Here is a 15,234-nt window from a genome sequence, read left to right on the forward strand (position 1 = left end):
GATCCTCAGTTGTTATAAACTGGTGTAGCTCCAAGTGATGGATTTACACCAGCTGGGAACCAAGTCCTAAGGCTCCAAAAACTCCAAAGGCTTATCTGCTGTAGACAAATAAATCCAGAATGGGGAGCTGTAGAGAATCATTCTATGTAGCTCTGCAATTCTCCAATTGCAGAAGATCCTTTTTTAATTTTTGTTTCCCCTTGGTGGTTTAGCCAGTTGTGGTGCGGATGATATGAGTTACTACTAGAACTGGTTAAAAGTTGGAATTTCCCTTTGATGAGAAATTCCAAAAACCTTCAAAAATAAAATTTGTTCTCTTTAGGAATGAAAAGTAGAAATTTTCAAAATTTCCCACAAAAGGGAAACTCTGAGAAAAAATGTTTTGAAATAATCAAAACATTTCATTTTGAAAATTTCAAAATGAAATGCTATCTGGGAGCCCAAGCACCAAGGCTCTCAGCTCAGCCATGGCTCCCAACTCCACTGCAGGAAACTGGGAAGCCCTGAAAGTTTCCAGGGCTTACAAGGGTCCCTTACTGCAGTGCTCTAGCCAGGTCTCCCAGAGCTTACAAGTCCTGGCTCCACTGCAGGGAGTTTGGAAGTCCTGGAGTCCATGGCTCCAAAACAGTCTGCCTTGTGCACTGCCCCAGAGCCATGGACAATGGAAGTCCTGGGTTCACAACTCCGACTGGCAGTCCACCAGGTAGACTTCCAAAAAGTGGGACAGTTAGCTGGCAGGTTTCCAACAGGTTTTCTGTTGGAAACCTGCCTTTCCTCTGTTGGAAGATACATCACAATCAACTCACTCCCAGGGAACATTTTGATTTTGACAAATTGGTATTTTCCAGTGGAAAAATGTTCCATCAGAAAATATCCTCCCAGTGCTATTTGTTACAGCCTCCAAGTACTGATCTGTGGCTTTTTAGCTCAAGCTGTATCAGCTCATGCTGGTTCAATCTCTGGTATACCAGTGAAGAGGATGGGCATCACATAAGTGGTGACTTCACTGAAATTTGAACCCATGGCCTTTGACACTTGGGACAAGGTTTCTTTGAACCAAAAGAGTAAGTAACCTACTGGTGAGTGTGTTACACCTTTCCCTTCATGCGCAATATACAGGGGATATTAGTTGTTACCCACTCCCAGCTCTAGAGCTTTAGCTTATGCTTTTAAGTCTTTAAGTGCCTGGTTCAATCCCTGGTGTGTTGGCCAAGAGAGTTTTGTCATATAGTGAAAGGGCATCAATACACAAATTCATTCACAAAGGCCGGAAATAAAATGCTAACATATTAATGCATTAAGCCTCCATCAAAATGGAAACTTATAACAGCTGGGATTTTGCATTTCTTCCCAAAGTAAAATAAATAAATAAAAACAGAAAAAAATTTGTAAAAACAAAAAAACACTGACTGACCTCTCCAAACTAAAATTCCTTAAATCTTTCAGACAATATCAGTACAGCAAGTCACAAAGTATACACACAAACACATTAAATGGAAGACCGACAGGCAAGACTCAATTTATTTATATAGAGCTACATGTGCAAGGCTGTCACATGACTCACACTGCTTTACTGGGAGCTGTGCTGCTTAAACTCCACGTAGCCCTTTGAAAATTACCCCCAAGAGTTAACTGATACTTTCAGTCAATATAAAAGCTTTGGAGCCATTCTGTCAAAAATCGATACTGCTCTGGGTGCAGAATCCATCAAAGATGCTGGCAGTTAAAACAATCCGATACCAAAATCTGAAGATGCATTTTTTGTATTCACACAAAAAGCAATGCAAATACATTAATTCTTACCAAATTTAATATCTGTGAGATCTGCGCTTTTCCTCTCCTGAATGGTCCCTTCCGGATTTATTTGCAGGATTTTGTTGAGAGTGGAAATCCAGTCATCCATATCCTGCTCATTTTCAGCTGCCAGCACAAAGTATGTCAGGTCATTCATTTTCAGCTCAAAGGCATGTTTCCTAAGCCTGCTATTCTGTTGTACCAAAAAGAAAAAAAAATTAAATTGAAGACAGGAACTATTTTCAAAATAATCATGTGGAATGTTGGGGCTTTTATATGGCAAACCACCTTAGGACTAACACTCAAGGAAATTTAGTGTCATTAAAAAATAAAACACAAATGACAAATTTTGTGATATTAATGTTCATGAACCATTGTCTTTGTTCACCAGGAGACTGAAGTCCTCTTTTAGCTATAAAACTGCTATACCATGGGCAGTGTAGCTTTCCTACATAATTTCTGGCAGTACTTGCCTACAGTATCGCACATGTGGGATTTAACTTATGTGATAAATAATTAAAGCTCTCTGAAGACAAAAGCACTCTACAAGTGCTAAGCATTGTTTTGTGTTTCAGTGTTCACTAGGAACTGGACTGGCTCCACCAAACTCATTCCATCAAACAACCACCACATGGTAAGAGTGTTCAGTCACCACCAATGGGGCTGAAATTGAACTAGTGACTCCGAATCCTGTTTCATGCTGTCTCCCATTTCAAGACATTTACAAATGCTACCAGCTAGGTGAACCTGCTGACTAGTTCCAGAGCAACTAATGAAGTTAGAAAAGCGACGAGCCCCTTTGTTCTTTTTCCACCGCCACAACTGCTGAGGGTCAGAGCACTGGGAACAAGGTCGTTGAGTCTTCCTACTTCTGCTCTTTCCTTTGAGTCACTATTTTCCCTACGCTTTTCAGTTCTTCTCACACACTAATATTGTTGAGTCCTCAAAACTATAGTACTAAGGTGTCTCTAAGACAATGGAGACTAACAACCCTCCCTTTATTATGTAGAGCACTGTCTGTACAGTACTCTCAACCAGTCCTAAAGGCCTGAGGTGCTTGGCATGGCCAGGATGCATCTAATAAATAAAACTGTCCTGTATGTACGCCATTTGCACTATCCATTCTTCACCCCAATTTTTGTATTGATTGTTATTTAACCTTTATAGAAAGGTAAAGTTATATTTAGAGCCCTGCATGGATACAAAATTTGTACCCGCATCCAATCCACAATCTGTAAAATTGGTCTGTGGATATAAAGCGGATATCTGCAGATTTGCAAGGCTCTAGATATAAAATTTGGATCCGCGTCCATTCGCGATCTACAAACACGGTCTGTGGATATCTGCGGATTAAAGCAGATATCCACAGATTTGCAGGGCTCTAGGAATATTCAAAGAAGTAATGAAGCAGTTAAGCCTCATGAATAAATAACACATGCTTAGAACAGAAAAGAACCAGAGGAAGAATCTAGAACACTGACTTAATTTAATTCAACCAACATTATTGTGAAAAAATGTATTAAACAAAATATGAATGATTAATCTCTACAAGGCTACTGAACTGCCTGCCAACTCCATTGTATTCCTTATAAGCTGTTTTTTTATGGCAGTACATAACATCCAAAGACTTTGCGTTCAGAGCAGGCTTTCACAGAGAGAACACTTTACTTTAATCTCTGCTCAAATAACATTTCTCCTCTTCTCAATCCACTTTTAAAGTGCAAGCTAAATTCCAGTTTGAAAGATTAAAATGTCTGAATGGGTTTCACTAATAGGACCTGAATACAGAACCCTTATTCATGTTGGTGAAAATTATCTTACACAAATAGTCCCATTTGAAGTCCCCGTGTACATCCAACAGCCATAAAAGAGACTGCCTCTCGAACCACTATCTCTTCTTTCCTTCTTCCAGAACAGTTTGCTCTCTCTATAAATGGCTTTGTGACAATTGCATAATTGAGGCCAATTATTAATCTAATACAGGCAGTAAATTGTACCATTCCTCTTTGTTCTTTCTTCTTGCAGTTAAATATTATTTACAGAACCATAAGCATTGGATAGCCTTTAAATTAGATTGCTCCCCCAACAGAGGACTGTTTAAGGAAATTCACAGATTCCATGGAAAAAACATAGGTATATTGTCTGACCATTTTTCTACACAACTCCTGGACAATTTTGTTAATATGAGGATGAGAAATCAACCAACAAATCGCTCCAGAAGACTGGAAGAACTGACCATTGCAAACATATATATTCCCCTTCGTGGAAAGAAGACAGTGGAAATTCTGATGAGATATTACCAGTCACCACATTTTGAAATGGCTTTTTGGAAAAGCGCAAGATGCTCTTGGTGAGCATATTAGAGTCATTCTAAGAAGAGAAAACTGAATGGTAATTTTAAAGAAATTTAATTTTAAGAAAGTTATATCTTTCTTAAATGAAGGTTAAAAAAAAATCAATTCCCAATGTAATGGCAACCAGACTTAAAACTGGTCTATATCATCATGATGTACTTGCAGTAAATGTTTAATGCATCAGGCCCAGTTATGAGCACTAACAGCTCTTTAGTTAATGAAATAGCTTGGTGAAATTGAATTAAAATTACATGATCCTCTAATGCTAATACAGTACATTTCTCTCTTCACATTTATCAAATTTGCGAGACTTTATGTGATACTCTTATAACATCAGTTTTAACACTCTTCTATCACATTCTCTTAAACTTCAAAGAGATCTCATACCAGGATGGCCCTTCTTCATAATAAACCATTTGTAACCATTTACTATAGCTGTCAAAGCTCACTCATTTGTTTTCAGTATTTCAGAAAGTGTCATTAACAAAAATTAAGTCATGGTTGATCCAGCTGACCGTAAAGTGATATCGAAAAACCCTGTAGATTTCATCCATGCATCCATGCTACCTGACTATTTTAAGTCTGAGGTTTTTTCAGTTAATAGCCCTAATTAAATCGGATGATTGTGTCATGCTAGTTCTATAGCTCTATACATCATAATTATTTCCCACTGCATAGAATGATAAGACCTCTCGATTGTTTTCTAAGAATAGCTCTCAAGTCAACCAGCTTGTGAAGTTACAGCACAATGTTCTTCTAAGTAAGAGAGCTAGAGTTAGGAATATGAGATCAGAGTCTTAGCTGGCATAAATAGATGTAATGTGATTGAATTCCAAATTCTGTCTGATGGTTGTGGGCGGGAGGGATAGCTCAGTGGTTTGAGCATTGGCCTGCTAAACCCAGGGTTGTGAGTTCAATCCTTGAGGGGGCCACTTAGGGATCTGGGGCAAAAACAGTACTTGGTCCTGCTAGTGAAGGCAGGGGGCTGGACTTGATGACCTTTCACAGGGTCCCTTCCAGTTCTATGAGATAGTTGTGGAAGCAGAGAAAAGAACTGACAGAAGGGAACTGCAATGCATGACGTTTGTTAGCAAGAGTCAGGCTAACTGTAACCCTGATAACGCGAGATTTGTAGAAGCGAGGATTGTGTGAGGCGGGTGAGAAAGAACTGTGTAAGAAGTCATGATGACCTCAGTATAGATAAGGTGTAGAAGACCTTGTGTAGATAAGGTATAGAAAATAATTGTATGTTGGCAAGCGTCAAAACAAGTGAGGAAATGAGATATCAAGATGGCCTATGTATAAACAAAATGCTGCTGTCCCTCATTATTTCTGTAATGAAAGGTATAAATGCTTGCTGTAATTAGTTGCCAGAGAGAGAGACCTGCTTAGCTCTCTCCTCTGCACATGTGAGAGTTAATAAAGCTTCTGACTTGCTGTACCTAAACAAAAGAGTGAGAACTCAGTTTTTCTCTGACATAGGTATATCTCCATATATATTAAGTTTGGATTCCCTCTTTGAGGAATAGCTTTGTAATTAGAACTGGTCAGGAAATTTTTGATTAAACATTTTTTTCATCAGAAAATTCTGATTATTCAAAACTGAAACTTCCCAGTTTGGGATTTTTTAAAATCTAAATTTAATGAAAAAATATAAATAAAAAAGGCCAAAATCTAAAAAAAGTTCTGATCATTCCCAAACTGATTTTTTTCCAGGTTTACCGATTGTGAAAATTTTCTAGATTTTTTCTTCTGTTGTTGATTTGGTACAAGAAAAATGTTCAAACTCTAAAAATTCTCACGGGGGAGAAAAAAATCTTAGAACAGAGGTATAGACACATTTTTGTTAAACACTATTGATAGAAGCCATAAAAAAATAAGAAAAGGGTTCCAGAATGTGCATTTTGTAACAGCTCATTCATGGGTGCTTGGTGTGATTGACAATATCCTGTAATACCCCTGAACAAACCTTACGGAATTAAGATAAACTTTACTGAATTCAGTTGAGTCTTATTGACGTAGGATTCATAGGCGTTGAGTTTTTCTTTTCCCCGAGAGTGCTCTGCCCTGAAGCCTTGCCCACACTCTGACTCTTCCCACCTACCGCTCCACCCACTCCCTGAGGTCCTGGCCCATTCACTGCTCTCAACTCTCCCTCAAGTACCTCTTCCAGCTGCCAAACAGCTGTTTGGTGGTACCTCCAAACAGCTGTTTGGCAGGCCCTTATCAGTTAATTGCTATTTTTTCCCCATAGGTGCTCCAGCCCTTTTAATTGCATTCAAAATGCAAGTGTGTATGTGTTATTGTGGCATTTTATGTACCTTCTCTAGAAGAGAAGGGGATGCTAATGTACTTCTTCCATTATCAAACTTTGAAGCCACCCCCTGGAGAGGTGTGCCTATACTAGTTCAAACTGGATTCTCCAGGGACCAACAGGCAAAGAAAGGAATTTTGGAGGAATAGTCTGGCTTTACACTGTCTCAGGGCCTTCTTCCTGAGCCAGCAAATGGACAGGCCCTAGTCTGCTGAAAAGGCTTGCAAAAGACTGGGCCTACTGAGGCTCCATAAGACTGTGTGCCTGTTCTGAGCAGAAGCTGTGATGAACTTGTTACCACAAGGAATCCCCTTGGGTGGGGATTTGAAGAACTGCTCCAGCTGGAACCCATGTTAGAGTTGGACTGACCCATGGTAAGCTGATTAGCATGTGTGTAGGTTCTTTTATTGTTTTTAATATGTAGTCTCTGTAATGTTTTTTACTTTTAGGATAAAATAGGCTTGCATAGGAAGAGCTATGTGGTAACTTATAATTTTAGCAATTACACCTGTTAACCGTCTCTAAAGAGAAAGCAAGCAGGTATGCTTGGGCAGCCTGCCTCTATTGGATAACCCAGCACAGACAGGAAATTATGCTACCTGGAAATATCCTGGGCAGAAGGGAGGGGGATGTTGGTCACCACCCGGGAGAGGCAACAGCTGCGAAGTTGGAAGCCTAAGAGTAGGTGCCCTTGCTGGACCATTAAGGTGAAATACAGGTGCAGTTGCCCTGAACAGTGACACCTGGCACCATATGCCAGCAAGATGAAATCTGAAATATGTGCTCTATTCTTAGTAGGAGTTAAAATTCATATAAGCGAATAGTTAAAAGCAGTGAAGCCTGTTTTAAGGAACCAGGTAAATGACATCATTTAGTAAGAAGAGGCCATTACCTAAAGGATGAATAAAACTGGACTGAGAATCTTGGTAATACTTTCAAATAGTTGCTCACACCAGAGGCTGCCTCCTACAGGTGCAGTCCTGGTATACTAAATATCCACGTAAGTAGGTTATGTGGGATCTATAGAGAAGAAATCACCTTTCAATTTTCTTTTGTGAAAAAGAGAAAGATTATTAAAATGAACGCATCTGTTGTCTGTACTATGCACTTCCCTTTACAGCCTCTGCTAAGATGTTTAAATGAGATAATATAATACTATCAGACTTGATCTAAAAGAGCAATAGAACTCACATGCTGAATCTTAAAGACATTAGGAAGGAAAACATTACTATCCACTTTTCCATATGCACTTCAAAGTCCTGGCAGGCAGATGAAATCCAGTGCAAGTCCTTGATTCAAGTCTATATCTACACATTTTCTTCTGTAGCCAGTAATAGAAAGAAATGCCTCCTTTCTCCATTTGCTTCTTTATTGCCCCTACACTATAGAAATTTGGCCTGCGACTTAAAATGTAGATATCTTCAACACTTGAATTTCAGTAATATTTCCTTCTGGAAGAAATCTCAGATTCAGAAATAGGAAACCAAAGATGAGATAGCAGTGAAATACAAGGCTTAGCCCAATGCCTACAGGATGATTCCCCTAAAATCACAGGGTTGTTATAGAGGTGAATCTAATTTAGTTAAGAGATGGTGTTATTTTCACTGACTTCTGGCCTTTTCAACATGTATGCTACACCAGCTCAAAACCTCATTCTCCTCTCAGTTACTCAGGCTACGTTCTCACTATGCGGGGAGGGGTCGATTTAAGATACGCAAATTCAGCTACGCAAATAGCGTAGCTGAATTCGACGTATCCGAGCCGACTTACCCCGCTGTGAGGACAGTGGCAAATCGACCTCCGTGGCTCCCCTGTCGACGGCGCTTACTCCTACCTGCGCTGGTGGAGTACAAGCGTCGATTCGGGGATCGATTGTCGCGTCCCGACAAGATGCGATAATTCGATTCCCGAGAGATCGATTTCTACCCGCCAATTCAGGCGGGTAGTGAAGACGTAGCCTCAGAGTAACTCCTCAGTTACTCAGGAGTTACTTAACAGCAGTCAATGAGGTTACAGTGGTGTGAAACTAATTTAGGGGGGAGGAGAGTCAGGACCTGAGCCTCCCTCAAACTTAGAAATGCATAATTACTTACACTCATTGGACCCACTCCTTCTCACTTACTGCAGCTTTACACCAGGTTTTGTCCTTTTCATCCATTCCCCTAGCCTGTGAGTGGTGGTGGGGAACAAAGATTGATGATTTTCCTGGTGCTGTTGCACTGCTGCCATCCTAAGACTCCCTCCTTTCTGCAGTGTGGATAGCTCATGAGTACAGTAACTCCTCACTTAAAGTCGGCCCGGTTAACGTTGTTTCGTTGTCACGTTGCTGATCAATTAGGGAACATACTCGTTTAAAGTTGTGCAATGCTCCCTTCTAACATTGTTTGGCAGTCGCCTGCTTTGTCCACTGCTTGCAGGAAGAGCAGCCCATTGCAGCTAGCTGGTGGGGGCTTGTAACCAGGGTGGACCGGCAGCCCCCCCATCAGCTCCCCTAAGTTCCCTGTGCTGCAGCTGCCCACCAGGCTATCAATTGCCCTGGGCTATCAATTGCAGCTAGAGAGACTGGCTTCCAAAGATGGACAAGACGTACAAAAAAAAAAATCTAGGGATATAACCAAATGCTCTGGACAGCTGACAGAAAAGCTGGTGATTGAGGGAGTAGGCAAGAGTCAGAAACTCAGAGCCTGTGGCCAGAAGCTGGAGATTATGCAGGTCTAATTCAAAGGTTTCAGTCTCCTGCCCTGTTCTTTTAAGATTTAGACCAGAAATCTCTTAAAATCCACTCTTCTTGTGATTTCTGCTATCATGGACTGCCTCTGAAATGGACCTGGAAAAGGGACACATTCTGATTTTGGATGTGACCCAAGTCCAAAACTATATTGGTGGTATGGGTACTGGGGGCTAACTCTGAAGTTCTGATTGAGGCTTGTCTCTAAGAACAGCACACAGTCACAGCAAACTGGAACAAAACATTCCTTCTTAAGCCTTCTAAACATTGAGGCACTTGGCAAACTCATGCCACCAATGGGGCAGCACCAATTCACAAGCACAGATGAAGAATATAAAAGATCACCTAACAACAGAGAGTTGGTAATTGACAGTAACTAAACAGCCCTGAATGCACTCTCTCACCACACATCTTCAAAATAAAACATCAGTTAGATTCCTGATATATCTTGATCTCGGAGATAAAAATCCACGCTGTAGACAGCATATTGGGCCCCATTTATTTATTTAAAAAAGCTTCTATTTTAATCCTTTCAGAAATAACAACAGGTGAAAGGCTTTACATTACTACAATAAGCTATATGAAAGTGACTGGTTTTGGCTTTTGGTATGTCAAAATATCAATATTCTTCTGTAACCTTTCATTTTCCTCCAGCAATTATGTTGTCCCCCAAGGAACGTTTCATTCTTTTCCACAGATGTATTCAATGGCTCAAGCTTCAAAGACACATAGCCAAATAATTTTGCCCACACAGTGTGTAATAAAAGCAAGCTTTACATGACTGCAAGAATTGCTAAAGAATGCAATAACTGTGGAGAGATGTGCTTTGTATGTGCACTCCTGCACACTTACTTGGTATGGGCACTGAGAAATTTAGCAATTTTGTATTGTATATTTGATACTCTTGGCTATAGCAGGGAATGACTAGCTTACTCTTGAGTAGCAACATTTTTATTTTTCACTGTGGCGGGAACGTAAAGGTTGTTTGAATCATTATGGATCTGCCCTGAAGGCTCTCATGAGGGGCACTGTTCTCTCTCTCTTCTTGCTCAACACATAGGTGCAGGGGGAGGGTAGCCTGGTGTTATTGACTGCAGTGCCTCCGATGGAACTCAGCCTGCATCACTAGCTCATCAGACCCGGATAGTGGAATTGACTGCCTTTGACCAATGTCTACCTGGGATTGGGGTTTACATGACTGTAACTCAGACTTGACTGAGATAATTTGCCTGCCTTCTGATATCCGGGTAGCAGCGGTTGTCCTTGGCCTGGGGACTCGCAGGCCTATGTAGAGGCTGCAATACATTTAAGGCCTCATGCTTTATTTGGTTTTATTTATAACTATAGATGTTTTATATTTTTTTCTGGAGTGGGGTGGATCTGTCAGGATTCCCTCATTCAGACTGAAATCCACTTCAAGACCTTCTGCCTAAGCCTTTAGACAGATAAAATGTACAGGGATTCCCATATTCCCAATCAGGGACCGCTGTGTTAGGTTGCTGCCCCTCCATGTCACTGGAGTCTCATAATGACATATTTCATTACGTCTCTATATGCCTGTCCTTATACTGCCTTATGCCAGGCTGGTACAGAGAACCAGTCTGCACTGCACATGGACAACAGATAGCCATTGTAGCGGGGTGATCACCCGCTCCTGCCCGGGATGGGTTAAAAGTAGCCCTGGGGGGGCTGTGGCTGGGAGAAAGCAGCTACTAGGCTGACTGGGGAAGCAGCCGCAGCTGGGCCACACCCCAATCAGGGCACAGCTGGCCCTATAAAAGGCCAGTGAGCCTGAGCTGGCAGAGTCTCCCTCTAGCAGAGGAGGGAGATAGTACTAGAGTGAAGCACGGCTGGGGAAAGGCCAGAGGAGCAGGGGAGCTCCAGGCTGGCAACTCCCCAGGCTGCAGGGCCCGGTCCTAGGCCAACAGAGGTACTGGGAGGCAGAGGAAGGCAGCAGGTCCGAACTCCCTTGCTTATGATGAGTGGCTTTTACACTGCAGTCTGCCCCAGGGAGCGGGGGCTTGGTGATGACGGGCAGTAGCCCAGACTGAGGCAAAGTGGGGATTAGAGGGTTGGGGGTTCCCCAGAGAGGGGAGACCCAGAGGCAGAGTGTGGGGGTATTGCCAGGGGGCAGCACCCCAGACAAAAGGGCACCGGGGTCCTGGGAGGGACACGGGAGCCAGCAGCAGCGGAACACCGGCCTGAAGAGGGCACCCCAAGACTAAGAAAGTGCTAATTCCTGAGACGACCAGCAGGAGGCACCACAGGGGTGAGTCCCACACGTGACAGCCATCTGCACAGCTGGTGCAACTATGTGGGCTGAAGTGCTATATGGAACTTTGAGCTGGCATTTGTCATCAGGGTGAATTCCATCCACTTTCTGCCATTCTTTCCCACTTCAAAGGCCCTGTATCAAAACAACCTATCCTTCCAACCACGAAGAGCTCAAGGTGGTCAAGGACCTCAGTGAGTCAGCCGGAAAGGTTTGTTTCAGAGCAACTCCAAACTGAAGCTGTACTGCACTCTACTCCAGAAGCTGAGCTGCCTTTGAAACATTCCCAGCCTTTCCTGATTCAGGAGTAATCGACCAGAAATATGTGCCAAACTCAAATCCCTCTACAGGGCAGCATGATGTGCTAGATCAACCAGGGCAGTTTCTTATCAGAAACTACTTCTTGTCAAGAAAAAGAAATCAGATTGAAACACAGGAAAAAGTAGTTGGCGACAAAAGTAGATTTTAAAGACTTAACCTTCAGAAATACAACCACAGATTTTCAGTGCAAATGTATTACCAAGATATCAGTCTAGGGGTACGTCTTCACTACCCGCCGTGTCGGCGGGTAGCAATCGATTATCCGGGATCGATATAGTGCGTCTCGTTAAGATGCGATATATCGATCCCTGAACGACTCACCGTTGACTCCGGAACTCCACCAGAGCGAGCGGCGGTAGCGCAGTCAACGGGGGAGCCGCGGCCATCAATCCCGCGCCGTCTGGACCCCAGGTAATTCAATCCAAGATACTTCGACTTCAGCTACGCGAAGTTGCATATCTTGGATCGATTCCCCCCCCCCAGTGTAGATCAGCCCTAGGACTAAGGCAGGCTTTAGCATGCCTGCCCTCTTTAAGATCCTCCATTATCTCAATACTTATCAGAATGTTAGTCCCAGATCCTTCAGTGGCATCCACACAGGCAATGCCTCATGCTAGTGTGGAGTTTATTGCAGTCAGTGGGATTCTGCATAGCTGTAAATGTCTTCCCACATAGATCCTACTGCAGGACCAGAGCAGTTTCGTTCATTTATGTATATCCATGTCTGCTTGTAATCCTCCTATTTCTATACAAAACATCCTGGTTTTATTTCTGTCCTTCTATACTGGTGTGAATCAAGAGTAACTCTCTGGAATCGATGGAGTTACAAATGAAAATGAGGCCAGTATCAGACTTATATATATATATATGTTCTCATAGTTGACCTGCATCATTCTCATTTGCTTTTTTTTTTTACATTCAATTCTCTCCAATAAAATTTGTACTTAATGACATAAAGCCAGGTCCATTAAGAGTGTTCCACTAAAGATAACTGAGTTTACAAACATTTACGTAAGCTGAGGATTGGGCCCACAACGTCATTCCAAAATAATAGAATGAAATGACTTACCTGCACAACCCCCGTACAGGAATCCAAAAATATACAACCCTTTGGTTCCTTTGATATTTTCTCATCCTTGTAAAAATTCATAATGTATGAGTTATCCGACAATTGTGTCAACTGGAAGTAGCGCTTTTTGAATGACTATAGTGAAAACAAAAACACAATTGCTGTACTGCAAATTGTTTTCATAGATATTTTATTCAAAGAGTTTAAACAATACACCATTGCTAACTGCATTTCAACTGTGCTACTCTGCAGACAATAATAACATCCACTTTACTATCATTTAATGCAATTTAAACAAACCTAATTTGAGATGAAAACAGCTAAATGACAATTGAAAACATCAGCACCCCTGCTGGGGGTGGGTGGGGGGAGTGTGTGGAGGATTAAAGCCAAACAGAACAAAGAAAGAATAACGATGTCCCCTTACCCGAACAGTAATGCTATTGTTTACAGTACTGTTAAAATTCCCTTTATAAAGCCAGCCAGACTTGAAAATTCCTGTTCCAAATCCTCCACCACCGCCGCCACCTTTTGAAGATGAGTGGGATGTGGTATCCTGTATAAAAGACATCATTAGTGTTGCATTGACTTGCTTTTGTGAGTTTAAGACCAAAGGGAATGATGCATTTGAATATCTGCTTTCTCTTAACAATACAATCTTCACATTCCTTTCAAAAATACTTTATTAATTCTCCTGCTGGGCACATGATGACATAAGAGACAAAGCTGTTTCATTAAATACAGAGTTAGCCAATATATGAAACATTCCACAGAAGATAATGAGGAGACTCTGTTATCATTACTTATTTGATGTTAAACGGATAAATAACTCAGCAGTGGGGAAAAAAATCAATATGCTTACTTCATCTTTATCAACATCTTCATGATCAATTTCAAAGGAATGTGAAGGCAATTTCTCTGGTCTATATTCATTTCTAGGGTAGGAAAAAAGGCTTATTAATGTTCAACTTCATAACTGGAAGAGGGTATTCTTTTTAATGTGACTGCTCTTTTGAGGATACTAACCTTCCAGGACACCTTCAAATATATCTAATGCTGGACTGCTCTGAGCTTCTGTAAAAAACATCTTTTGAAAGTGTAGTCCTTTTTATCCCTAGTTGAAATCCCTCTGATCTTTGCTTTATAACCGGTAAGCACAGTCAGAACCCCAAATCATCAAGGATTTTGGATCACCCCCCCCCCCGCCCCAAAAGAAGCATCCCAGCTAGAGCTGGTGGAAAGAGTGGATCAACTGCTTCACTACCATTCTCTAAGGGGCTAAGCACTCTGGCTCTGATCAGGCTAATCACTTATGCATGCACTTAACTACGCACATGAGTTGTCCCACTGAGAGCCAGATAACTCAGCACCTAGCAGGATCAAGCCCTAAATAACAGTCAGCCAACCACACAATACACCTTGATGGATGTTTTTAATTCGAAAACAAAGTAATTTAAATGTTTGTTGCCAGAAAATGGACACATTTAAATTGTTTTAAACTTGTCCAAGGTTAAAGGTCATCACCTTGGAAACCTCTTTGACCATTAAGAGGCAAACTATTAAAATGGTCACATCAAGCCCCATTATTAGTATAAAGAAAAATGTATTTATAGAATCCACACTATTACTGAGTCATTTAACCCCCCCCCCCACAAAATACTAAACATGGAACTTGAAACAGACTTAAAAACAAACAAACAAGCCAACAATAATCAAAATATTAAAAGGACCAAACTCAAGTAAAAGTTCAGGAATAACATATCCATTAGTTAGTTCCTTCCCTAAGGTCCTCAGCCTGGGCTAACTTTACCCCCAAACATATATCTCATATCCCTGCCTCACATAACTTGAAAGACTTTTTGCAATAACTGTAGTGCAATTTTTAAGCATGGTCTGTGAAGGAAAATAAAAGAAACAAAACAAAACAATTTGCTGCTTGTTTTTAACATTAGCAAACCAGTTCCTGTCGAGGTTAGAATGGCCTATTATAAATGAAGTGGTAACGTCACAAAAGCCAAGAGAGTGAAAGTGGAGCAACTGAGACAGTAAGAGTGTTCTTTAATCAGACTGTTTAAAACTCTTTTTTTTTTCACACCTATGTGACTTCATTGACTAAATTACCACTTTGAATAAAGATTTAACACTTTGAATAAAGATTCAACACCTGTCAAATAAGGTTAGGGTTACTATATTTAAAAAATAAAAAAAGAGGACACTCCATGGGGCTCTGGCCCCGTCCCAACTCCGCCCCTACTCTGCCCATTCCCCAAAGTCCCCGCCCTAACTCCCCCTCCTCCCTCCCAGCCCCACAAAACTCCAATCCCCCCCCCTGCGGGCTCCCCCCAGCCCCACTCCCCCCGCCCCCTTCTGCTTCCTCCTTTC

The 15,234-nt window shown here is 41.6% G+C and overlaps 1 protein-coding gene across 19 annotated transcripts in view; it reads right to left on the minus strand.

The window, feature by feature from the left end:
- Positions 1 to 15,234, minus strand: part of DOCK10 (dedicator of cytokinesis 10) — a 239,284-nt gene that overhangs the window by 107,309 nt on the left and 116,741 nt on the right. For all 19 annotated transcript variants that reach the window (XM_034780722.1, XM_034780717.1, XM_034780736.1 and 16 more), the window contains exons 5-8: positions 13,715 to 13,787; positions 13,280 to 13,408; positions 12,853 to 12,987; positions 1,804 to 1,987 (exon numbers count right to left, since the gene is read on the minus strand). In XM_034780722.1, the coding sequence (XP_034636613.1) occupies positions 1,804 to 1,987; positions 12,853 to 12,987; positions 13,280 to 13,408; positions 13,715 to 13,787 (521 nt within the window). The remainder of the gene's footprint in view (positions 1 to 1,803; positions 1,988 to 12,852; positions 12,988 to 13,279; positions 13,409 to 13,714; positions 13,788 to 15,234) is intronic.

The sequence above is a fragment of the Trachemys scripta genome, chromosome 9 (assembly GCF_013100865.1).
Source record: "Trachemys scripta elegans isolate TJP31775 chromosome 9, CAS_Tse_1.0, whole genome shotgun sequence".
Classification (NCBI taxonomy): Eukaryota; Metazoa; Chordata; order Testudines; family Emydidae; genus Trachemys; species Trachemys scripta.